Source organism: Triturus cristatus, chromosome 2_1 (assembly GCF_964204655.1).
Source record: "Triturus cristatus chromosome 2_1, aTriCri1.1, whole genome shotgun sequence".
Lineage (NCBI taxonomy): Eukaryota > Metazoa > Chordata > Amphibia > Caudata > Salamandridae > Triturus > Triturus cristatus.
The window spans coordinates 796,155,588-796,182,964 of record NC_140581.1 but is presented as its reverse complement, the minus strand read 5'-3'; the positions used below and the strand labels follow the sequence as shown (position 1 = coordinate 796,182,964).

The 27,377-nt window shown below is 40.6% G+C and overlaps 1 protein-coding gene across 1 annotated transcript in view; it reads right to left on the bottom strand.

Annotated features, from left to right (window-relative positions):
* Positions 1–8,277: 8,277 nt before the first annotated feature.
* The window catches only part of SHC3 (SHC adaptor protein 3), a 440,401-nt gene continuing 421,301 nt past the window's right edge, over positions 8,278–27,377 (bottom strand). The window contains exons 10-12 of the mRNA XM_085632814.1: positions 23,888–24,082; positions 16,614–16,909; positions 8,278–10,782 (exon numbers count right to left, since the gene is read on the bottom strand). Of these exons, the coding sequence (XP_085488940.1) occupies positions 10,654–10,782; positions 16,614–16,909; positions 23,888–24,082 (620 nt within the window). The 3' untranslated portion in view covers positions 8,278–10,653. The remainder of the gene's footprint in view (positions 10,783–16,613; positions 16,910–23,887; positions 24,083–27,377) is intronic.

The following is a 27,377-nucleotide window of genomic DNA, read 5'->3' as shown; positions in this document are numbered from 1 at the left end:
AAAAAGGCACTTTAACAGGTCATAAAAAAATAGTTACAAAAGCAATAGCACAATATCAGTATATACATGTGCATTTGAGTGTAGACTCATATTTTGCCCAAAGTTATTAATGCACAATTTTATAAATACACAAAAACTCCCACAAACTTACTAGTGCTTTAATTATTAGGCAAAACTATACTTATTTTATTCACCCGAAGTGTTCGAGACTGTGATGGTAACTGCGACCAGACATATGTGTACATGGCCCAGCAGCCGAAAGTCAACCCATTGAGGAATGTGACAGGTGGTAAATTAGTGCTTCATTTACAAATCACTGTTGAATGTAAATTTGTCTTGGGAGGTTAGCTCCGATATATGCATGGGTCCAGCACTCCTGAACCTATGGTGGGCACTCTCTACCACAACTTTAATGTTTGCTCATACAGTTAATACCTGGGCTTCGAAGCGCCCCTCATAAACCAGGCGTTAACTTGCCGGATTCCCGCTCCTTACAATAATAGGCATTGTACGTGGCCAACGGCGTTCAAGGTGTCTGTGAACATAATGAAATAACATCAGCAACTGGCCCACTGTAATTAAAACTGCAATTCAAGGGAATTTGGCAATGAGACAATATGGCCGCTCGGTAGTGTTCCTCCTGAGGCATGGAGGAATCTTTTGCCTGGAGGAAAGCATATATCGGTTTTGCGTCTCAACTCGGCATGTTGGATGGTGTCAGAGGCTCTCAGGAGCATGGGGGTAAGTTTTTAGAACTATAATTGGTCTATTAGCAGCTTTGGAGTTCGTTCCCTACAACTCCTGCCATGCTCTTGATTACGGCTGCCATTTGCCGTGTGTTTCTTCAGGAAACTGCGTGTTTATTTTCAGACTTGCCAGCATGGGCCCAGAGGCAGTGTTTTACTCATTTACAATGAAGACACCTTCACTGAGTTTGTTTCCATTCTAATGTAGCATCTTTCCTCATTTTTTCAAGGTGCTCAGTAATTAGTGGGCAGTTAAATGAGCAACTTGATGTGTGTTTTGGTCTTCAATGGAGCTTATATAAATATGCATTGGTTAATATTTGACTACCTTTTGTGAGTGCATATTCTCAGCCATTCCTGTGATTCTACATAGGATTTTTTAAATTAATTTTTCTGATATAGGGGGCCATCTTATTTCTGAAGCGCACTTTGGCTTTCACTGTCTTTTTTCGTCCTATGACACTAGAGGATATTATGGATGAACTTAGAAATATGAGACCATTTATGGCAGATACTAGTGCGGCTCTTCAGAGACTCGAAGAGAAATGGTCTCATTTTGACTCAAGACTTACAGAGGTTGAACAGAGAGTTAGTGATGAGTAGGATGTGGTCGCTAAAGTTGATATCTTATCTTTAAGAGGTCATTCAATTGAAGAAGTTAACGGGGGATCATGAAAACTGCAACATGCGCAATAATCTAAGCATATATAACATACTGGAAGGTTCTGAAGGCATGATCAATTTGAAGCTTCTTATTACAAACATAGTAGGCCTACAAAAATCCATTAAACTCAATATTAAGAGGACGCATATGATTGGTCCTTCACAAGCCTCGACCTCTAATAGACCAAGAGGGATGGTTGCTTTTTTTTCAGTACTCTGATCTAATGACGGTTCTTATAGCAGCCAAACAACATAAGCAAATGCTTTGGTCTGGTCAAAAGATTTTCATTAGTCAGGATGTCTCCAGGGATACTGCTAATCGTCGGAAGGAATTTTTGGATCTCAGACCAACGTTTAGACCTATGAACTCTCGTTATGGCCTTATTCATCCTTGTTTCTTCAAGGTTACATACAAAGACAAGTCAACAACTTTTGAAGACCCTGTAGCGCTAAATAAATTCATACACATTCATAAAGGAGAAGATATGTATTAGTAAATCTTAAATGTCTTTCATAAATTTCATAACATTGAATTTTTCTTCTCTTTCCCTTCTTTACAGGTCCCCAGTCTTCCCTTGTCTAATGGATCAAGATGTCTTTGTTCTCTAATGTCTTTTTGTTCCAGTGTTCGCGCTCTGTTCATCCACATTGTCTCCTGTAGTGTTCAGTAAGTTTCTTTTGGTGCCATGTTGGAATGTTCGTAAATTTAGTTTATTGTTCCTCCATTATTAGTTCTTATCATATTTCCTAACCCTTGGTGATTCTCATTTAGAACGGTCTCTGTTTTTCTTGCTCCCCCCTTTCATCATCATTTCCCTTTCGCTCTTAATTCATGTGGCTAAAGTCTTGCAACTTCATGTCATCCTCCGCCTGTATTTATATTTGTGGAGTCCTTTTACTCCCCTTGTTCTCTCTTTCTCTTTTTTGTTCAGCTTTTTAAGTTGTTCTTTAAATCTTTTTGTATATTCTTTTTCCATACAGCTTACTTTTATTTATGCAGCGTTGTTCATCATGGCTTCTATCTTATTTTTTATAGCTTATCTTATTTCTAACAGATACATGGCTTAACAAACCTTCTAAATCCATCATGGCCTTGATTTCATCTCTGAGGTACTCTTTAATACTTCTAGATTGAATAGATATGGTTGAGAGTGGTGTAGCTACAATTTATAAAACCTACACCAGCTGCCGTCTACGAGCCTGCTCAAGTTTTCCTTGTTTAACATTCAAAATGTAGGTTGATTGATCCATTTTTCACATGACAACATACACCACTGACCTGAAGAAAACGCCGCTTTTGTTGAATGAAGCGTTGTTAGACTGACATGCTAACGCTCTTCTCTAACAATGTTTTCTCTGGAGACTTTAACCCTTCTGCTGCCTGATTAAATGACATATATCATTGAGTGGGAGATAATACAGCCTTCCTCAAACAGTACTCCAACCCCACCGATGCACTCTTGTAATCTATCCGTGGAGATTTTAACCTCCATTGAACTGACTCCAATTAAGCCGTTATCACTCTTCGATTTGACATCTGAACAACAATGATACTGATCAGCTTTGCTCCAAACACAGTCACATAAAACGTTCTACACGGAACTTCATTTTCATAAAGGTGGACTCACTTATTGCTTAAGTCCTCATCTTGGTCTATCGATCTGATGATTATTAATTCCTTTCTACTTTCATTTGAGAAAATTTCAAACATAAGCTAATTAAGGAAAGTTGCATTTTGGTGAGTCATTAAACACAACACTGGCATTTTCTTTTGTGCCATAATATATCTTCCGATCACTACCCTCCCTCAGGATCCTAGTCTCCTCAGATCTCACTATGATGAAACTTTATCTGATTCACGCAATGTACTAACTCCCTGGAATTTTTTTTTATTAGAGGCAAAAATTTGACTGAACTAGACTCAAGGGTAATAAAGTGCAAAAAATATTTAACATCGTAAAAAATGTGACCTATTGTCCTAGCATTTATAATTACTGTCCCTGATATGAAGTGTGAGAAGTTTACACTGTTTTTGGTTCGGTCCTGAAGTAACTGGCATTGACCCCTCCCTTGACTTGCTCTTCAAACCATCACAGATGCCCGCTTTAAACATACAATTTCCAAGAACTCTGCCAGCTTTCAAGTGGTGTCTGCCTCTGACCTGCTAAACATAGTCACCAAATCAAAACTGCTAGATCTGTGAGAAAGACCCCCAGAAGGAATTATAAGATTGCCAGGACTTGCCCTACCAACATATTACCGCCTTTTGTATTAATATATTTATGGGTAGGCTGTAGCACTGGACATATGCATGAAGGTGGACCTGAGAAAGCGTTGTGAACTGTTGTTGGAAATGGGTAATATGGATGTTCCTTCAAATGCAGGTGATGCACGTAATGTGGAGATGGGATATACTGTAAAAGGGGCCAGACTTCGCGTTTCCATGTTTGTCAATCAGTATTAATGAAGGGTCATGAGAGTCATTTAGCTGTTGCCAATGCTTTTTGTGTTTCTCCCTGAAGCTCCAGAGACTTAGCAGTGACACCCCTGCCTGGAGGAGGAGTGTGAGTCCAGCAGTGCTGCACCATGCGTGAGTTTGGGAGAGTCTTGCTTCCTCTCTCTGGCATCCTGGTCTCCTTGGACATGACCTACTTTTGTCTCTGTTTATGTGGGAAGGCTATATTGTCAGCGGCGTAGGAAGGGGGGTGCGGTGGGTGTGGGCCGCCCCGGGTGTCATCACTGAGGGGGGGGGGTGACAAAATGGCAAAAATATGTTTCTAAAATAATAAAATTACACTTGCAACTGTAAGTATTTTATTTTTCCTACTTTCTTTAATAATTTGAATGTGGCGAGGGTGTCAAGAAATTTTCCACACCGGGTACCACCTGACCTTGCTACGCCAATGTATATTGTAAAGAGAGTTAGTGCTAGTGTCACAGACAAAAGTGCTCTTCACCAACCTAGTGCCTCCAGTGCCTCTGAGTTTCAAAATTACTGCATACTGCTTTGTGTTCCCCTAAGATAATAGTGATACCTTTGCACTTTATGTTTGTTAACGGTTATCCTGCATAATGTTCTCATTCTATCTTTGGTGGAGTCTGCTGTTTTATGTATTTGTCTTGTTGTGTACAGCACAATCCCTGATGTGTTCAGAAGCAAGTGGACTCAAAAGGCCTCCTGAAAATGACTGATGTTGGTCAACTCCACCTCTTCTGAATTTTAAGCAGTACAGCAACAGGATTTGATCCTTTATGAGAGGATTGCTATTTTCATTTATACGTGGTCTGGTACCCTTTGGTATGTATTCTACTGTCATTATGTTGCAAAACCATGTTTATCCTTGCTAGACACTGATGCAACGTACAACTGTCTTCAAGACATATTCCTCACTGTTCACTTCTAAATCCTTTCCACTTAAGGTTCCATCACAGGTGGCCATCTACTGCTATAGATGGCACTGGGAACAGAATACTATGGGATACGACCCTGTGCTAGCCTCCTAGTCAGGACTGGTCTGACACAACCATGTAGTCACTTCTCTGATCCTATTGCTGCCTTCCTGGCAAAGGAAGTTCATAGTAACCTAGCCCTATTCGGACCTCTCTTGGCTTACCACACTTTACAGCTGATGCCTCAAGACTGCTCAAGTTATCAAGCCAGCTGGACAAATCTTCAGCTGATCATGAAGACTTAAACTTCTTATGTTCCGTCTCTCACCTACCATGACTAAACAAAGTGTTTGAGCCTCTGGTCATCAACTCAACAGATCTAATTGCTGTAATAACTTCTCAACACCTTCCAATCAGGTTTCCGACCGAGCTAAAGCAGAACTGTGCAACAAATTACAAGGGAATGTTGGTGGTATGTGTACAGCACAAACCTAGTCAAAAGGCAGCAGACCTCTGTAAGGCAGATTTTAACTTTCCCATTTAAAGCCTATTCCGGTATTTAACCATAGGATGTCTTTCACTCCTTTTCATGGCACGAATAAACAACGCCATAGAATTGTAAACGTATTACTGCTGGAACCCTTTCACACTGACTCTACAGGTTCCACAGTCACAACCCCTTTGACGCAGAAAAAGGGAATTGAGTGGCCTAGTCATGCCACCTCCAATTGCACCTTAGGATGATGTCATTGGGGTCAGTACAGTGGATTGTCAGTTCAATACACTAAAAACACAGGGCACTGACCTAAGCGTTAGGAGCAACAACAGGGCTCTCTGGTCCTAACCTAACAGCTTGCCTTATTCAGAGTGTATAGTAGCATTAGAAATCATTTCCCAGCACCAATGCACAATTTGCACTTCATTTTGGATTTATCTGCCCCCTGCAACAGTCTGTATCTTCTGTGTCCTAAGCTGAATGGAACATATGTTGTACTTAATGACGTGTCATACCTTAAGCTACATGCAAATAATAACTACTACACTCAATCGGCTTCTTTTTTAGAGCACTCGAGAGCCAGCGTATTGTACAAAAGCATTAGTTGTCAAATAACAGATGAATTACTGATATATTCATTTGCACGTTTCTGACCATAAATTCCTAATTATATGCTTTCTGTGACGTCACAACTATGTACAAACTTTGAAGAAGTGAATCGAGATCACTTCTAAATGTTCGGTGTACCATCTATCCATGAGTAGTAGCAAGAAATGATGACATGAATATAATGGATTGCTGTATGAATACTGTGAGATAGTTAATCGTCAATTGTCACCAGGGTCAGAATTAATAGTGAAAACAGATATTTAGTCTGCTATGGTGCTATGAAGGGTTTTGTCTTTTAGCCCAATAAGGCAGCTTTTGGGTAGCATCGCCAAATGATCCTTTTGTTCACTCCAGATTTTCTTAATGTTATTGAACAATTAAGATGGGCGCTCTCTCTACTGTTTGTGACTTGAACCCTTAAAAGAACTTTTGAACTATATATATATATAGTAGGAACCCCTTAACCCAATGAAATCCTTAAGAACTCAGTATGGTCAGCCCTGCAGAAAGGACAAGGAGCAGTCATTTCACAAATCTGCATCCACATTCACTGCAAGAAACTCAGGACTGCAGACAGGAAATAGCCAGCCAAAATTTTCTGCCATCATATAGAGATGCTAAGGTGAACCGCCACAACCGTTTTCAACTAACATGGTTTATATTTCACCGTTGATCGGAGTCCCCCAAATTTGCTTTAATGTGGCAAGCTTTTTGATGGGTGCTCTCAGAAGTGGGAAAAAACGTATGAACTGCTGAAATTATGCGAAATTGAATTCTTTTTCTAGTATTTAAATATTGAAGCTATGTACTTACGATGAAATTTACTTTTATCCTTGTTTTTATGCATGTGGTGTACGTGTGTGGTTTTCATTTAACCGAATAAAGTATTTATTTATTGACTGATTGATTGATTACCTGCTGAAAGTAAGCAGCACAAGTGTTTTTCATGGTGTTCTGCAATAGTATCTTAATAAAGACATTTTGTGAAGAGACCAGTTTGTTTAGCCCACTGCAACAAAAAAGAGATGTTTACTGCACTGTCAAAAATTTGCAACTAAAACTTTCACAATGCTCTGCATATAATAGAACATCATTTTTGCGAGGATCAAATTTGCTAAGCGGTCTTCGGATATAACTATTTTGTTGTGGTAACCTACCACTTTGAGTATGTTGCTTTTTTCAATAGGTGGATGTCCATTACTGGCCTCAGGACTAAACAAAACATGCTTCATTATTTTTTTGTCAAATTTCTAATTAAGAATACGTCAGGTAATAAAAATCCTAAACAACTATTGGTTTCTATCACCATCTGCTCCAGTGATCACATAATCAAAAGCAGATTAGCAAAATAAAACATTCAGGATCCTCATGGATCCCAAAAACGCTACCGTGATTTAAAAAAATGATTTGGATTTTCGTAGTCTTTTCTCCATGCTTTTTGGCAGAAGCAAGAATAGCAAATAAAAGCGTTTTCATGTGGTGAAGTCAAGCAGTCTCTTAGCAGGATGGAAGTTTGAGTCCTGAGTGCTAGGGGCCTGATGAAGAAAGATGCTTTTGTAAGCCAGGATTTGCACATTATCAGGTTTGCAAATGGGTATGCAATTTCCGATGCGACCTATATGTCACTAAGTTGAATCCCAAATGGTAAATTCTCCAAAACAACCTGGGGAATGATTATCAATTAGGCAGGCCGTAATTTGCAACCCTCTGTGAATGATTGCAAATGCAGCCGAGATGGACTGCAGACCACTAACATTGCATTTTCTTTCACATATGGGGGACATATATATATATTTTTTTAAAGCAACCGAAATCCATTAAGTACACAGGTGCTGATCTAAAGAAAAATGTTTCTCATTTGGAAACACATTGGTGGGAGAAGGATGGGAACGCTTTGACCGCTGCCGTCACCCTCATGAGCCTGCTAAATATGATACCGAAAAGGACATCTCCAAGTTTGTGGATCAGATTTGTGGTGTCGATATCTGATCAATGGTTTGTGACTGCAATTCCGGCTAAGCATAGATGCATTCTGATGCAACTCCGAAATTAGAAGGGTATGCCCTTGTCATGCCCCTTCTTATCTGCATTTTACAATGGGTCGCAAAACACCTTTAAGAAACTGCACATTTTTCCAAAACATCAAATATTTTATGCATGATAAAGCACTGTTTTGGCTGCAAAACTGAGATTTAAAAACTTTGCCATCACAAATTGTTTTGTGCATTAGACCCTAGATTCATTCCATTGAGGCATTGAACAGGCGTCAATCTTCTTGGACAGAAGTGCTGAACTGAGGATGCATACATGCGCAGGATTATTGTAACAATATTTTCAGAAAGAAATAATCATAACAAACCAAAGACTGTGAATGCCCAAGATTAATTTATATGAATAAAATTGTAAAAGAAATAACACAAAACAAACACATTTTCCATAATTGATCACTGCATGGCACATTTTGCATTTTTGGTGCTCGAGGGTAAATATGGTCCTAATCACACAAAATACTTGATTCACATAACCTCGACTGTCACGTCTGGAAAAAACATCCAAGCAGCTGTATAGAAGTAACAATATGCTGATTAGAAAAAGCCAACCAAAAGGCATCAAAATGTACACATGTAGACCACGCAAAGCCATCATTGCCAAGTCAAGCTACAAACGTCCAGTGCCATAAAAGAATCAAGGTTTGACAACAGAAAGATAAAATGTCATTGAATGAAAATACATTTAATAGTGCTTTGAAAAATATCTCCAGACCGGAAACGTCAGCATTTGCCTTGTCGGATTGGCTCCTGAGCTCAGCACCATGTGACCAAACGTCTTCCGGGTATCTTCAGTCGAGGCTTGTGCTCATAAAGTAGACCTCAGAGACACCAGACTGAGGCATCAGTTCTCACATTCTTTTCGTCGCATACATATTTCTGATCACTTCCCTCAGCATATATGCAAGGAGTGAGTTTTGTGTTTTTAGTATGATAGCAATGGCGTCAAAACTGCGGAGGACAATAATACAGCCAGGGAACCAGGCTGTTGCAGAGCGATGATCCTAGGTGATGCAGGCTTCAAATAACTAGGAAGGGTAAGACGTGGTGCAAAATAAATAACAAGATCATAGTATAAAAAGGTGCCTCTTTGCAGAACAATAACTTCGCCAGTTGCCACTTTATTTTTCAAAGTGCAACGTAAAAACAAAAGTCCGAAAAATAATTCAGGGTGATAGAAGCTGCTTGTATGGACCTTTGACCACTTTCCAACATTTTTAGTTGTTTGGCCTCAAAACATCAAAATCTTCATCGTCAAAACACAAAAAGTATTCTATCTCCAAACATAAAAATCAGTCTAGAGAGCACATGTGATAATCGTTCTATTGCCATGTGTGTGCCTCAACATCTCTCACAAAGCTGATCATTTCATTATCTGTGGAACAACTGCCCTTGTTCCCTGTGGAGGTCAGAGGGCATATTTAAATATTATTTTAAAATATATTTCACATTTTACAGGCATGTTGCAGAAGGCTAAGTGAACAGAAATATATTGCATAAAAGAAAACATAGGTGTTCATTCTCTCACAACATCGATTGCTACTCAGTCTTTCTTCTATTTTTATTAAAAACTGACAGCACAGAAAGTTAATCCTACACCATTACCAGGCCTTTAGCTTAAAAAATATAAATATATTTATACACGTAAGCTGTGTCTATATACAATTGCAATATTCACATGAAAGAATCTGAATCACTTTATGAAGCTCAAGTTTTAAGAAAACGATTTCTGCTAGACACGTTGGTCAACCAGAATTCTTAAGGATAGGGGATAATCAGGGAATGTATTGGCACAGTTGCTCATAGCTAAATAAAATTACCTGCATTTTTTTGCATTGATAAACAGCTCACGCAGGTGGGGACTGAGAAAGCGAGTGTTCTCCCAGGTTGCCAGGATTTTTCAGTCTCCTATACAATTTACATAAATCAATAAAGTTCACATACATTGACTATGACTCCTAGTGTCACAGATAACAGCAGTTCACCAGCTGAAATTAAACATAATATTGTGCATCCATTACTGTGCGAAACTGAGACTGATAGAAAATATAATAAACATGCTTAAAAAATGCACGTAATATAAAGCAAAGTACTCTTTGATCCAAACTGCAGCCTTTCTCAGAAAACATTTGCCTGTTTCCACATCATAATTCTCTAGATTGCAGCAGATGTATTATGTGTTTTGTTATTCCACCTCCTTGATACAAAAGAGAAAAGACTTAAACAAGTGCTACTGAAACTTTTCAGTTATTGCTCAGCAGTGCCCCCTTGAGGCAATGCCCCCGTTCTTCAGATCAGTGATAAAACAGTCCTATTTATACTGTCACAGTAAAACTAAATGCTTTTCCCAGAAAATTGCGTTTAAAAATAGGGTTATTTTTTCATCCCAGCATAACATTATTCAATACATTATTCTGATTTTTTTTTTTTGCATTCGAAAACATCTGAGTTTTTTGGGATGTGACGTTTGATCGGTTTTATAAGTACAATAACACCCTCAGGTAGACGGATTCTCTTTACAAACAAACTCCACCGGAGGTTGAAGGCATTTGGCTTCACTTCAGACTTTGTAACATCCAGGCCTCTTACACACCACGCAGCGTGACAACCTGTTGGGTTTTATTGCTTCCTGAACAACATCTTGTTGTCAGTTTTGCAGCATTTTGTGGACATAGTTCAATGGCTCCATTGGCTGGGCTGGTCACTGTTTCCTCTCCACTGCCAGCTTGAGGCAGAGCTCGCTCCCTGCAGAGACAATGGGCAGGTTGTTTTCTAGGTGGTGGTTGATGAGGTGGCCTACACTGTCAAATATGCGATCTTTAGTTCGAACCTGGAAATAAAAGGATGAAGAAATAAAAGTTACTTGCTGAGCCAAGGGTTTGTGATCTTAGAAAAGCAGTTTATATTTCATTAAGCAAATGACAAACCACGACTGGTGGCCAAGCTTTGAACGGATTCACTGGTGAGTGCAGGGAGCATTGACCTGTCAACAGTGCATTTAATTAACTTAGGTCTCCGACTTAGTGCATGAGGAACAGACAGCACAGCTCAGAAACAGGGGAAGTCAGTCACTACCCCTCGATTCAAGGCTGTCCTATTTGCAGCTCATGCACTATGGGGCCCGATTCACAGAACTAACTTAAGACAAGATCCTAAACTTACTACTTTTGGTATTCACAGAATGCACTTACTACTTTTGGTATTCACAGAATGGATTTACGACTACTAACTTTACGTCCGCACTCGGGCTGGAGATTCCAGCCCGGAGGTGGAGATTCCGGCCCGGAGGTGGAGATTTCGGCCATGGCTAAATCTCCGCCACCGGCCGGAATACCCACCTCCGGGCCGGAAGTCCCACCTCCGGGCCGGAAGTCCCACCTCCGGGCCGGAATCTCCGCCTCCGGGCCGAAATCTCCGGCCTGAGTGCAGACATAAAGTTAGTAGTAGTAAGTGCATTCTGTGAATACCAAAAGTAGTAAGTTTAGGATTTTGTCTTAAGTTAATTCTGTGAATCGGGCCCTATGTCACAGAATTTCTCGAATTAAGTGGAATGTCTTAAAAAAGGCTGCAAAGCTATCTATGCACCTGGACACACTTTCATGTTATGACCACGGGCGTTGTTCATAACATCATACATTTATAGCGTGCTCGAAAAAAGTTTCAGAAAATTACTTTTGGGTCTTCAGCATCATCAGATCACAAGAAGATGACATACAGCATGAAGAGAAGAAAGGGAGTCGTAAATCTGAAGAGTGCCCTGTGCAATGGCAAAGCAGCAAGCAATATAATCACATTATTTAGAAGCAAGAAAACCTAATCTATTGTCATGGAATTGGACTTAAAGGTAATGGGTATAGGTGATCTACGTCACTATGCAAAGAAAAACGAAAATACAGTGTTGAACTTGGTTTACAATATATCAACTTAGTTCCTGATATATCTTCAATTTTATTTTAATATGGCCATCACATTTTATACATCTGAGAGAACTTGGCTCTCTACTAAAGGAGGAAAATCATGTGTATTCCATTTCATTCACCCTGCTTGTTTCTTTATTCATAATATTATTTTTGTATTATTGATTACATACAGAGGAAAAACACATTAGTTCACCCTGCTCTCACTTAATAATAATATCGTAGAAAGAGGAGGCATAAGTGTGAAAGCAAAAAGAAAAATTAATCACACCTAAAAAGAGGGTTTACAGGCAAGAGGCAAGTGGAACAATGATTACCTAATTGGTAACCAAGGGCGGAAAATGAGGACCAATGATTACCTTATACAGATTAGAAGTTTTTAAGAAAAAAGGCAACATACCCAGAAGTGATCACTTGGCATGTTTTAATGGTTTATCAAGTAAACAGTTCAAGACATTTTTTGGAATGCATGTCATTAGACCATTCACTTTTTTCTGGAAGTATTTTTCATGAGGTTGACCACTGGCAACATTATTCTCTTCATAAGTCTTCTTGTGTTTTGGAGATTTGATACAGTTGACATATGGACTCCATGTCAGAAGCTCAGCTAGAGTAGATGTGAACTGGGCAGTATGGGTGATCTGGAGACCATTCGGTTATAGGGGTTTACGATATAAGAGGGTGTTATTTCACTCTAGCACCAGTATTGATAAATTATGACCTATATTATTCTTCTTAAGGCACAGTCTGTGCCCACAAGAATTACTTACAGGTTTTAATCCTGAACTAGCTCTCAGATTCACTAACCAGCGCATCGTCGCCTAACTTTTGTGGCATACATTTGTCTCAGCTTTTTTTATCACTTCACCAGTTCTATTTGCATCTTTTTGCTAGATCTTGAAATGATTCTGCTTCTTTTATCTATGTAATGTCAATCTTGTAATTTATTAACAATTTTTATATTTTTACCTATTTTGCATACATTTTTCTCTTCCAATTTTTGACATCTTTTTATGGAAATTGCTGTTTGCACATATAGTGAGCATAACTAAATTAAAGATACTCCATATGGCTGAGTAAATCGGGATAATTGTGTGGCATTTAAGCAAAATGAACTATACAATCCCACTTAAAGTTACTACTACTCTGAAAAACATTATATGTTGCACAGTGCACTGTAGTAAATCCTGTAGGGGTAGTATTTACTTCAACAAATCTTTTTAACTTGAACTAATGGAGTCAAATTGAATCTTGAAGGTAGATGGCATAGGTCAAAGAACATAATAAATTAAGAAATACTTAATCTCTTAAATTTACTTCTTCATACCATCAAAGAATATACAGTAGTCCTTCAAATTTAGCAAGAAGCATTAATTTGTAAGTAGTTTATCATTTTAGAAAGAGATGTGGGCTGGATTAACAGTTGAAGGCTGGGTCACCCAACATCTCATGATAATGTGTAATTTCAAAGATTACAAATTCTTCTTTATTACTGATTACTTTTTGTTGGAAAATTGTATTTTGTCAATATAACTACTACCAAGCAGGCCACCCTGCAACACTTAAAACCACCACCTTTTTTCTTCTACACCAGGAGAACCTGCACTGAGGTGGGAAAAGTGAAAGAACGTTTTCACAATACATGCAAGGGTTAGTGGAACTAATCTTAGTGCAGAACATACATTTTCTCTGCTGTTTCATTGTTTAGGAGCCAAAGGTCAGGATGTCTTACAAAATTGACTACAGTTAAGTAAAGATGAAATGAGAAACCTACATGAGTACAAAGTATACTTACAGGAATTGCATTCCTAGGGTTAGTACCACTCTAAGGGCCAGATGTATGACCATGTTCTTTTGCGAGTCGCAAATTGCACTCAATTGCAAGTCGCAATTTGCGATTCGCAAAATGACATGTACAACAGTGTCAGAGACACTGTTTGCGATTCTCAATGGGGTCGCAAATTGCGTACCTCATCAATATTCACGAGGCACTCGCAATTTGCGACCCCATTGAGAATGGCTGGCCCTCCCAGGTATGGTGGCCTGTTGGGCTCAGCAGAGCTCCATGTCTGGGACTGATTTTCAATAAAGCTGTTTTTTTTTTTTAATGCAGCCCGTTTCCCTGATGCTGTGTCATGGGAGTTTGGGAGTAGTAATGAGCTTTGTGTCATTTGGTATGAGAAATGTCTTACAGTCTCATTTTGAAGAACATGCAGACACTCAGAAATATCTAACTTCTTCCAAGTTCATTTGTGTTTTAGTTTTTACAGGGACTGAAACATATACCTGGGCAAGTTACAGTGTGAAAAAGAGACATTACACCTGCTGACAGAAGCTGGATAGCGTGCATGCAAAAGGAGGGTGGCTGTTCCTATAGGGAAAAGTAAAAAGCGCAGTTGAAATGTATTGTAATTTGGAAAATCTTCCTTATCAGAAGATAGAGCCCTCTCACACCACAATGGGTGTAATGCTTCATCATAGGGCTTTGCTCCTCGAGAGGCCAGCGCTATAATGCCCCACAGGCCACGCAAGAGGGCGCTTTGGCGAAGATCTTCTCTTTTTGCAGTTATGATGAGTGAGGGAATGTGAAGGTAGGGTAGTATGTATAGTGAGATGTGTTTTAAAACTACCTAAGGTGTACCGTTAGGTTTTAATTAGTGGTCCCCTTGGCAGGGCTAAACACAAGAGTGCGAGTGTTGTCAGTGGGATATTATGAACTGTGACAGTCTCGCAGTGCGTCTACTAAGGTCAACATGTTTCACCGCTGAGTGGCCTAGGAGGGATCCGTGGCGTTTCTTCAGGACCGACAAATAGAATATCCCTGCTCTACACCAATGCCGGATATGTGACTGGGTTTAAAGGTGATCTTTAGAGATAGCTGAGGTATATTAAACCTATCTTTAGGATCCCTAGCTAGCTCTCGATTTCCAACCCTGCTGGTGTTTGGTAAATGCACCTTAGATCAAAGCAGAGAACTGCGCCTTAACTGCGGTTCAATGTGCTCCCACATGGATTTGCGTTTGTGACCTACCCCTCTCTGCCCGTCTGGAGGTCTACCAGGTATACCTGGACAAGTTAAACTGTAAAACAGACACATTGCACCTGCTGTCATAAGCTGGATAGCACCAAAGGTCTTGTCTTCTTACTTTTCCCCCTTCCTCCCCCATGGTCACTCAAGATCTTACTCAACCAAATTATTTAATCTATTCTGACAGCAGTACATAATTCTCACAGAGGTTTTAGTTTCGGCCACAAAACAGACAAAAGTTTGGGGCCACTGTCTGTACTTATTAGTTATGGCTCTACCTAGTAGTCCCACATTATGTCTCGAATTGTTTCACCATTGACAGCCCCCCCGCCGTGAGACCCTCAGGGGTAAGTAGTGTGCTTTACAAATGCTATGATTGATTGATTGATTGACATACCTGCAGGGCTTATGTGAACCCCTTTATAATGTCTTGAGCAGACTAAAACATGTTGTTTCTGCACAACTGGCTGGCCATTAATACCATTTTTCACCACACCTACAGATTAAATTATTGTGGATTACACAGACCAGTCCTGATAACCCATTTGCTTTAAAATCTTTAAAAACATCAAAACATCAATGACTACTTGGGTCTAAGTCAATAATTTTGTACCTTATTGTGTATTCACATATTGTGTAATAATTTGTTACATGTATGTTCTGTCACACTGTATGTGTACCCACTTGCTGATAAAAATCTCTTTGATTTGTTCTGTACTACAGTATTCGGAGCCTGTTAAAGTATTATAAGATTAGAAAAGCTTGATGCCTTGACCGCATGAGGTGATGCCGTGCCCTCATCTCTTAGACTTCTCCAGTGCACCTGAATGTATCACCTTGAAGAATCACTAGTTTTTTCCTGTCTGTGCCCACAGTCCTTCAGGAATACCTTTGCCCTAATGTTTTTGTTATTGAATCACTGAGGCAGTAAGAATTGTATACAAATGATAGATGAAAATCAAATGTCTAGTAATCGATGGTCAATACTAGTCTGCTCCTCTGAAGCAGGGAAGGTATTCACATATTAATAGATCATTAACATGTTAGGTGACCTACCTAATGACCGTACCAGCTGCGGTCCGTGAAGGTAACAGCGGTGGGGTGGTGGGGCCAGGTAGGGGGGGGATTTCGAGGGATGGGGCAGAGGTGAAATTAATTATTTATTTAATTTTCTCTGAGTATCGTTCCTCGAAATCCCCCCTTATGCGGCCCCACCGATGTTACCTGCACGGACCGCGGCTGACCGTTACACTAAGATAATACCTTATTACAGGCTGCTAAACCTTGACAATTTGTCTGTAACCAGTCTCTAGCAACAGCATAGTTATAGAATTATAGATATGTAATATCTATAAAACTGTTTTAGATGTTGGTGACTTTAATATCAATAAGATAATTATAGAAAAAAATTGGCTCATGTTATCCCAAGCACAAACCTACTGTCTAAATCACATTCCACCTGCCAAATCACCTTCATCTCTGATTGTTGTGATGTTTTTATAGTGAAATGTGAACGTACTGGGAAAACTAACACATTCTGCATATTCTGACGAGCAACACCAAACTATGCCAATCTGACACAACCGCCATGCATGCTTTGTTAGAACTTAGCTAGTTTCCTATCATTTAAAGTCTCTCCACCCATGTCTAAATTGATGAGTCATTCAAAAACACTTTAAACACATGTTTACTGATCAGGTAGCGATAAATGCTTACTGTTCCTTCTGGATCCACTAGGAGGAGGTGCTTTGATTGGCCATTGTGCATGCCAGTCAGAACATAAGACCCAGGATTGGTGGCGCTTTTCCTAACTAGAAAATCGCCATCTTTCAACAGCAACTTCTCCGCCTCTTTCCTGCTCATCTCTCCTTGATACCAGGGCTCTGCATGCAGCTGCTCCTTTGAGGCCAGGAAAGCTGCCCTAGATAGCAAAGGGCTGGAACAGTCAACCGACGAAGCTTTATTCAATCCAGGTCCCATGGACTGCTTCTTCAGAGCATCTTCAAATGGCTCTGCTTACAAAAACAAAAAAGTACAAAATCAGGCACATGGTCGGTCAAAGTAACATTTGGCTCACTAATATTTTAGGTATATGCGGAAAGACATTGAAACAAAGGGTTGAGGAATAATTGGACACCCTTAGAAAGTACAGGAAATGGGCATTTTACAAAACAAAGGCGCGATAGCTGCTTACAGGCGCGATAGCTGCTTTGTCATACTGTGTCTTAAAGGAATGTCAGGAGTGATAATTGTTAACATTTTTGCCCAAACTGTAAACATTGTAAATCGACTTTAATGTTGAAAATGTAAGTCTTAATGAAATGCAAAGTATATGGTGAGGTGCTACTGGTTTGTCAATTAGAGATTTGTACTGTTAGACCATAGTTAAAGCATACAATTATGTCGTAATCAACATATATTTTTGATAAGTGTTTAGACTTGTGAGGGACTGAGCACGGGGGTATCAATAGGGCCAGCTGGACCTTTGTACCATAGAAGAAAATCCAAAATTAGTTCTGCATTGCGTAGTTCAGGGCTTTAGCCCTCTTCAGTTATTTTATTACGGGGTCTTCACAAAACAACTGTCTCAAGGCTCATACCACCCAAAGTCACGCATTTTGGACAAGCTGGCCAATTCGCTATTCAGATTATGGTGTGCGACTACACCTTTTTTAGCAAATGAATCCTCTGTATTCTGTTTCTGGATCGTGGAGACGCCTGACTTGTAGAGGTGGTGTCAAAAAAGCTTATAGGTGTCTGCTTTCTAGAAGACACCCATATACTTGTACTGGCCCGTCTGCACAGCAGTGACAACTACACACAGACACTGAAGCCATTCTGGAGCACAAATGCCTTCATTCCAACATAAATAAAATAAAATACCCTTTTGGTATCCCTTGTCATGCCCATATGTCTCTTCCCTATGAGTACTCAAAGAAAAGATGCGACCTACTACCTTAGTTGCAGGTACTACAGGTATTTATTGAAAAACACATTCTGCCTCTTACACTTGTATACAGAGAGCGTTTGAATAAGAACTCGCTCACAATATAAGCATTGACGTCATGCCTTGCTACCTCGGCCACTGCTCTTGCGACCCCTGAACTCAGAGGTCGCAAAGGCAGCACGAGTTACAAAGTAGTGGAACTCTCAGAGAGCAGAAAACAAACAAAAATATATATAAACTCACTTCATTTATTTCTCGTTCATGTAAAAAACCTAAGCAGGTGATCCAGGCTGCTGCTGGTTGTGGAACAGGAAACGTGTTACTGTTTTAATTTGTCTGCCTTGAAGGTCGCAAGCTCCTAAACATTGTGCATGTTTATCTTGATGTTTTTATTCAACCCTCTTTAGTAGAAAAGGGAGGAATTAGAAGGACGTGTCATTTCAGTAATCTGTCATGGTTTTCCTGTTCTGCTGTAGTCTAGCTGTCATTGTGGGCCTCTGGGCTATGCTGTCACAAGCTTAAGAATGCATCATTATGCAATGTTGTTTACTAGATTATGTGTCAAGAAGAGGCGAATGAAACATCATAATGTGTACACATTCTGTGGTAGGGTTACTACTCCATTTTGTAGTTTTAATATAGGGTAAGCAATATTTTATTGTAGTCGGACATTACGCTACACAGTGTTGGAGTACTTGACTGAAACAGTGGTCAATTGCCATTTGCGGTACATGGGAAGTGCTTTTGTGTTCTATGGTTGTGACCAGAGTGGTGCTCTCTCTGTGGTGTGTGAGATTCAGTGTTAAAGGTGTGGTGATGTCACTTCCTGTGATGTCACTGGGTCAAAGGTCACATGATGTCACTTCTGCTACCCCTGACATTTTTCTGAATGGACATCCTTGAATATAAGGCACTCAAAGTTGAGTGAAATCTGTATGACCTGTATGTCACCTGTACAACTACTGCAATGAAAGCTCTTTTATCTTACATGCCACCTCATGTTCCCCACATTCATCACTCTACCTAATGTCAATTCACTGGCAACATGTCTGTCTGAGCACAACTCTCACTGCACATCAGTTCCCAATCACCACTCCACTGAACACAAATTATCCTACATGAGCACAACCAACATACGTGAATAGTTACGAGCAGCGCACTTCATGGACGTATAGTTGTGTAGCTCACCATAACTGTAGAGATTTGTAGGTAATGTATCATTATCTTCAAGTAAAGTTTTTAAGCATCAATGCTACTACTTTTTCTCTTTTAATGAACGTTACTGTCTTACATGTGTCAAGAACACCTCTTTAAATTTTTATATTTTTTCAGTAAATACTTTTGAGAAAGTGGATTATTAGTCGTAGGGGATGTGAGTCCTCACCAAGTAAAAATGTCATAATTCCGTACCAGATATTGTTAGGTAAATATAGGTAGGCCTCAATAATTTAAACAGAGCACAACCCTCGGTAGTTGTAGCATAAGCAGACAGGCTTAACATAGGAGAAATGTGTAAAACATTTATCAGTAGACAGTTGAGCGGACATCGCTCCCCTTGAATACAATTGTTCGTAGGCTAGGTATGTAAAGCACACCACTGTGTTAGAATGGTGGCCTTCCTAGCTGCCTTGGGATATTATTGTAATATATCATGGACAACACTACAATTTGAACAGATGGCGCACAATGCCTGCATTGTATCCTGTGTTCTCTGAATAATTAAATGTTCAATGTGATGTGTATTATGATGTACCCCCACATGAAAATCCCAATAAAGCTTGTTTAACATTTATCAGTAACAAAACAGTTTAAAAGGAGAAAACACAACACAATAAAAATCACACTCCAATTTATAAACAATAAAGCAAAATTGCATGAACAAATAGACAGTAAAATTACAAAAATTGGATATAGGGAACCAGAGATATGATTTTTTGAATGTTGAGTCAAAATAGTACATAAAAGACTGGGTCCAATTCAAAAGTTAAAGCTAACCATGATCTACTGATGGTCGGGTACAGGGGGCAGGTCTGTCCAAGTGGAGACTTTACTTTCTTAGAAGATTTTCTGCAGAAAATTCCTCGTTGACAGGTCATCTGTGAGTCTGACTCTAGGCTGGGTCTGAAGGACACTTGATAATGGCAGCATGGTGAAGGGTGGGAGCTCGGTGGGAGCCTCGTCTCATAGAAAACAACAATAAAACCCCACTCCAATTTTTAAAAATAGAATACAATTCAATGTGCAGATGGACATCTAAACAACAAAAATTAGATGTAGGGAATCGGACATATTATTTTTAGAAGTTTCAAGTCAAAATAGTGCTTAAATGTGAAAACGCCAATCACAGTTATCTCGTCTCATTAGACCGGGTCCAAGTCAAAAGTTAAGGATAACAGCGAGCTACTGCCAGTTGGGTATGGGGACAAGGTTTGTCCTGGTGGAAAGTTTACCTTTGGACGTGCAAGATTTCTGGAGAAAAGTAATCATCAACAGGTCACTGGCAGGTCGGGCTGCAGGCTGGGTCTGAAGAGGGCTCAACGATGGTGGCCTGGTATGTGCTGGATCAGTGTGAGCCTCAGCTCCGGTTGGGAACTTGAGAAGTCATGATCGTTGAAAGGAAGTTTTGAGCGAGCAAAATCCAGTATCTATACCCAGGGAAGTCTCATCGGCGGTTGGTTGCTGATCGACATCAGCCTCTGTGAAATCCCTCTACATTCTGATGTAGAAACTTTTCTAACAAGTTGAAATCCTTTCAGAAGTTACCAGCAGGCTCCAGGGCATATCCAGTTAGAACTCTTCAGCTGGGCTCTTGGTAAATGTAGCTTCTTACATCTTTTGTGGCCCTGTAGCTTAAGAGGGGTTTAGGCAACTGACCCTTGAGCCTACTTCTTTGCCCTGTGTACAAGTGGGACAGGTCCAGCCCTTGTAAGCTTTCTCCACAGGTTCAACAGCAAATGCAGTCCTCCTCCTGTCTTGCACACATCATGTGTTCTGAAAACGATATCCAGGAGTGCCACATTTATGCCTGGCACTAGCTTGTGGGTGAGGAAACTCCCTGACCAATAGGGAAAAAGTGCCCAGGGGCAACTTCACTAACTTAGACTTAATTTCCTGGGAGGTTTGGCCCTAAACTATCCCACACTGCACTGTTCTGCCACAATCCAACATGGCAAAAGCTATCTTCCCCTCAGCAGAGCTCTGGGCCCACTCCTGAGGTGTGTATAGGAAACTGAGAAGCTCTCCTTGCAAACTAGTTCTGAAACAGGTTTTCCCACCACTGATATTGGTGCCAACCTGTCTACGTGGGCAATGGAATAGGCAATCCTAAGTTTGGGTTACATCTGCCTGTGACAGGGGATGTCCCTTTCAAACTCGTGCAGTTGGTGGGCCCATCACCCAAGTCACACCTCCTGCCACCCAAGGCCCTTTTTGTTCCCTTTTCTAGGAGCCATTCACGCCTCACTGCAAGGGGTCAGCAGACTGCCAGGTAACAGTTGGAGATTAATTCTTAAATGTCTACCAGAGGCTTTAGGGAGAAAAATAGTGATGTTCTAAAGTCACTATTTCTGTAATAGTTAGACAAAATTCGACTTTAGCAATACGCTGGATTTTGTTTAGCTAAGAAAATGAATGCTTGAAGTATTTTTCTAGCCGACGTTAGCTTTATTAAGTGTCATAAAGCAACCCATGTTTTCTATGACACAGCCAGCCTTGCTACACTGAAAAACAGGTTTGGGGCATTTTCTACTGTAAGAACATGGAAAAACATTAAACACATATGTCCTACTGTTTAATACTATGCCCCCCTACCTTAGAGCTGATAAGGGGTTTTGACAGTTAGAAATGGCAGTTTTAAAACTGATCAACCAGGCTGCTGTGGCAGCACTAGAATCAAACTTTCCATGGCTATTTTAGTCCTGGCACAATAGGTGCTGCAGTCCACTAATGCCATTTAAGTTACAGGCCGTGGGCATCCAGGGTAGCATCTACTAGGGACCTTTTGGTAAGCTAATTGGGCCAGTCAGGGAATTTAAACAAATTTGACAAGTGTTTAGGTATTGGTGCACATGCACTGGGGGCTAGTTAGCAGAGTGCCAATGTACAGAGTCCACACATCGACAGCATCAGCCAAACAAAATAGGAGTGAATGTACAAAAATAGGTATTTTCTCACAGTACATTATTTTTATTGCACAGAAAGCAGTAGTCTCAAAACCTATACACCATGGGGATGATGTGATAACAATACATTCTTTTCTACATCCCTGAGTTTCACCCTACTCAAAGTGATACAGTTTCTCACACACCTGATATCCATTCTGCACAAGTATACCCATATTGCGGCCCCCATGAGCAGAGCTTCACATTGTTCAAGGCTGCCACCTAACAGAAGGCATGCACTCAAAGTGTACTCCAGTTTACCATGGACTTATACCACCCCCCTCATCAGACTACATAGCGAGTGGCGGTTTGTGCCAGCAGATTATAAGTTATGGGGTATAGCCTTCAACGTACCACTTGTAGAACAAACTGCCCATTTTCTTACCAAATTTTAAATACGGCAAATAGCACCATTGAACTATTGGCATTCAAATAATACATAGGTCCAGGTTCTTAAGTGGGGTACATGGTTGCCCTATTTTCAATACCCTACTATGGGTGTCCACAAAAATACTTTTTAAATAAAACTCTTTCACAATTACATGGTGGTATAGGTGATCCAAAATTTAGAGTAGAGCCAATCAATCCTTATCCGTGAATTCAGATTGTTGAATATGTTCCAAATATCTGAAACTTTCTTTCTACCCAGTTTTTATTTATCAAGTGATGCATGGTCAGCAAAAATGTATAGTAAGAGAGGGCTTAGGGGTTGGCTCAGGGAATCACAGGGCTTTAGAAAACTTACAAACATGAAATATCTCTGTGACTTACACATTCTTTACATGTATTTATTTGATTTACAATAGCACTTTTATCCAAAGTGCTGCACATGTAATATAAAAGAAAAAGACACACAAATTAGCAGTAATAGAGGCTCAGCCCTGATAACATATTGAGAGAAAATGCTCCAATAAAAGTTTCTTAAAAGTCATTGGATTAGATGCCGTTCTCACAAGAAAAGGAAACACATTTCATAATTTGGGAAAGTCCGAAAATGGGATGGTGCACAGGGCAGACAAGACACCATCAGTTAACACAAGAAGGCGGAACACAACAAGTGGGCAAGTGTGTAGAGAAAAATAAAGGAATTCAAGTAAGGTGGTGCCAGGAAATGAAGAGTTTGGAGGAAATTGATAGTTTCTGAAGTACCCTCTAAATAAGGGGTACAGCCCACTGGCTGAATTTGGTCCACTGTATGGAACTTATTGTGGAGGAAATTTAGCAAGTAGATTCTAATACATATTTAGGAGCCTTGTACAAACTGCATTTTGTAGTATGTTTAGTAGTACTACAATAGTACCATTCATGTATTCCAATATACTACTCACTAACCTACATATTGAAGTCTTCGCATCTCCCGCTCCTATCTTTTCTGTGCAGAGATGTCTGCCCAGACTGCAGAGGTCTTTGGGCAAGTACTTAGTAAATGTATTACAGCTCAAACCTTGACTAAGTCCAGCACCACACATGGCCAACCACGGGAAACGCAGCATTATTCAATAGAAAAACACGTAAAGTAACACCCCATTGGAAATAATGTTAGAATAGTCAAATATCTCTTTAAAGGAAGCTTAGTATCATTAAATTCTTCAAACTTTAGCACCCCACTCCTCACATAGAAATGGGCAATATATGTTTCTAACACCACGATTTTGCTAGCAGGGTCAATTAATTGAAACTCTGAATGTAATGTGCAGGGGTCCATATAACTTGGTATGGCATGTTATAATGTTCTTCAAAACATACAGTCATATTTGATTCACAAGAATTTGGTGCGTTAGAATTTATATAAATACAAAAGCTACCTTATGAATTTGGAATCCATTTTGAACATTGCAATAAGACAATAATGCTAGAGATCAATATTTTAAAAATTAACTCACTCATATCAAATATATCCATTCCCGGACTGACGTCTTTGGTACTGTCTAGTGATGTGCTGAACGCTATTTCACCCTCTGATTGTAGTGCTTTAAGAGCTCGCATATTCAGATGTTGTGTGTTGACATAGGTTGGCACGTCACCAGTTGGAGGAGTGTGTGCATTTACCTCTGGTTGACTGTATATATCCAAGGACCCTGGAAAGGTTAGAAAGATTTTAAGTTATACTTTCAACTGCTCACATTTGATCGACAAAGTCCAAACATGTTTTTAATTAAGTAAATAATCTGAAGGTTTTAAGGGCAGAGCGACTCTCTAGTCAGTCTCATTTTGAGTACACTGGTATTTTGAGAGAGAATACCACAGCTGGTAAGCACTGGAACTTCCTGGTGCAACATTTACAGGTACTGCATTACCTCCGCATTTCAAGTTTTGCACCTCAGAATGGATGATTTTTGGGAAAATATTTTTATTGGTTTTCATGATATAAACAATATTAGCATGTGATGTTTTACAGCAAGAGACAGTTGTGCTGGACCGGAAGTTCTGTGTAGTCGTGCCTAAGTGCTTAACACTAGACATGAGCTCAGGGCGCATACAAGTACAGAGGTTCGTATTGTCTTTGGCATACACTTAACTTGTCATGCAGCAGATCGTCATAACAGTGTAACTGCGGATTAACGGGGGGATAGGGGTGAGAGGCAGACGGGCTTAGTAATGGTTGCAGATTCTAGAGAGTGAGGTGGGCATTGTGGTGAGGGAAGGCAGATTGGCATATGGGGTTGTGTTAGCTGTGTGGGGGAGGCGAGGGTAGATTGTGGGTGAGTTTTAACATGGGTACCCTGATTGGGGTGGTGATTATAGTGCATGTGGGGCACGCATAGTGTGTTCACTGGGGTTGATTGTCCTTTCACACCTCCTGATGGAAGTGTGTCAGTAGAGAGGCCCTCTAGGGGGAGATATGTCAAGTCAAATAGGCTTTATTTCGACATAAAATATCTTAAAAAGCGTACATACATTAAAAGTCATTTAGAGCATTTACTAAATAGAAAACATAAAAAACCCTAGATATTCTAAAATTCAACATTTTTTCTACATTTGTCTAAAAGGAAAATTATTTAAATTTAGCTAAAAGAATTAAAATCATGATTAAACAATTTGCCTAAGTCTTTTTGACCGTATTCGCCATGCCCAACCTAAATACTTCGAGGTGGCGCATGCGAAGAATGGGCGAGTGTCTGTAAGTAAAATTCGTAATGCCACGTTACAATGTCTAGTGCCCAAAGTAAGGCACATCGGTTTTAACCATTTCATTCGGGGAACCTTATAGGCGGGGCACTCGAATAACAGATGGGGGACAGATTCATAACGCTGAGGGCAAAATGGACACCATGGCGCAGTCTGGTGTGGTATTTTCCAGTGGCATGTGAGTTCCATAACCGGGAGAAGACCTATTCTGAATTTGAAATACAGAGATCTATCCCATGGGGCAGTAACAATGTCCAGGTACAGTTCTCTGATAGGGACATCTTTATGCTCCACAAAATTTCTGGTGGATTTGCAGATCGTTGAGGAAGAATTCCTTTTACTTGCCACCCATGTCCAATAAATTTGTTTTAGCATGGATTTGGGCGGGGCTGACTGTTGGTGCCATGCTTCTTCCAGCCCCAGATTTATAAATAGAGCCTTGACGTCCCTTAGCCATTTTATTTTTGCCCAGCCGGGGCAATTAATTATCTCCCGTAGGCCATCCGCATAACTTGAGAGCTCTGGCACTCTCCAGATGCGGGCCCACAGTAACAGGGGGCGTAGTTTTGCTTGATCTTCAATCGCCCGGCAACCCATGTCCAATTGCAGGGGTAAAATGGGAACAGAAGGACCGAGAGACATTAGGCTTCTCTGGAAGGCATTCTCAGCTCGAGTTAGCACTTTCATATTTGACATCCCCCAGAGCTCCGCCCCGTAAAGTGCTGCACTTACTCCTCTGGCGGAGTAAATATCCATTACTGCCGCTATTGGTCTTGTAGATGCTGCTCTCTGTTCTTTCAACAGGGCCCCAGTCACTCTTTTTAAGCTCAACAACATTTTGGTCAAGTGGCAGTCCCATTTCATTGTATCCACCAAGCGAATGCCCAGATAGTCAAACGTTTTAGTTCTTTCTAGAGCAACGTGCCCCAATGTTGGAGGGGGGCCAAGCTTGTGTGGGGGATTCAAAATGAGATACTTAGTTTTGTCTGTATTAATACAAAGGCCTCGCTGCTTACAGAAGGTGTCAAATCCAGAAAGAAGCTGCTGGAGGCCCATCGGAGATTTTGACAAAAGTAAAGTATCGTCAGCAAAAAGTAAGGTAGGAATTAGACGACCTGCCAGACGGGGTGCATCTGCTGGAGTCTGAGTCAAAAAATCCACCACTCCATTTACGTATAAGGAGAACAGGGTTGGGGCAAGTACGCAACCTTGTCGTACACCTCTGTTCACCTCTATTCTTGAGGTCTTTTGACCATTTGACCCCCAACGTATTTGGGCATAGTTATTTTCGTGGAATCTCATGATCAAATGAAGCAAGTAGGGTGGCATACCCAGGTCGCACAACACTTTCCACAAGTTGTTTCTAGGCACCAAATCGAAGGCCGTGCGGAGGTCGATGAAGGCCAGATATAAGGTACCCTTTCCAATTGTGACGACCTTCCAGTAGATCATAAGTAGCCTTAGCGATTGTTCTATCGTCCCTGTCCCGGATCTGAACCCAGCCTGAAAATCCGAGAGTATCTTATTCTCGTCAGCCCACTGCTGGACCCTAGATAAGAGGACCTTGCCCGCCACTTTTTGGGAACAGTCTATTAAGCTAATCGGTCTATAATTAGCTGGGTCATCTCTTGAACCTTTCTTGTGCAGGGGAACCACCTCAGCTGCCATCCAAGAAGCAGGGAGGGGGGCGCCTGCCATGACTGCGTTCAATAGCGAGGCAATCATCATAGCCCATTCGCGTATGTCCATGCGGATAAGATCGCCAGGTAGGCCATCAGGTCCAGCTGCTTTGCGAGGAACCAGGGATTTTATGGCAATTTCAGCCTCTTTCCTGGAAAATAGACTCTCCTCATAGCTGCCGGCACCTTGAAGAATCTGAGGTAAAGGGAAGACCATCGCTTCTGCAGCAGGTGCAGTATACAGCTTCGAGAAGTGTGAGTGCCACTGGTCCTCGGTTATATTGCATGTAATGACGGTGTCCAGGGGTCTATGTTTTTTTCGTAACAGGTCCCAAAAACCTTTTGCATTTTTTTCTATGCTTGCTGCGCGAAGCTCCTGCCAGAAGGTGTCTTCCCAGTCTCTCCTGGCTATATTAATTGTGGATTTGTAGGACTTACGTTTAGCAGCTATTGCTAGGGCATCACCACTCTTTACTGCCATGATTAGAGCTCTTTTTCCAGCGCGGCACGCCTGTGAGTACCAGCCTAATTTGCCCTGTCGCTTAACATGGTTTTTGTTTACCTT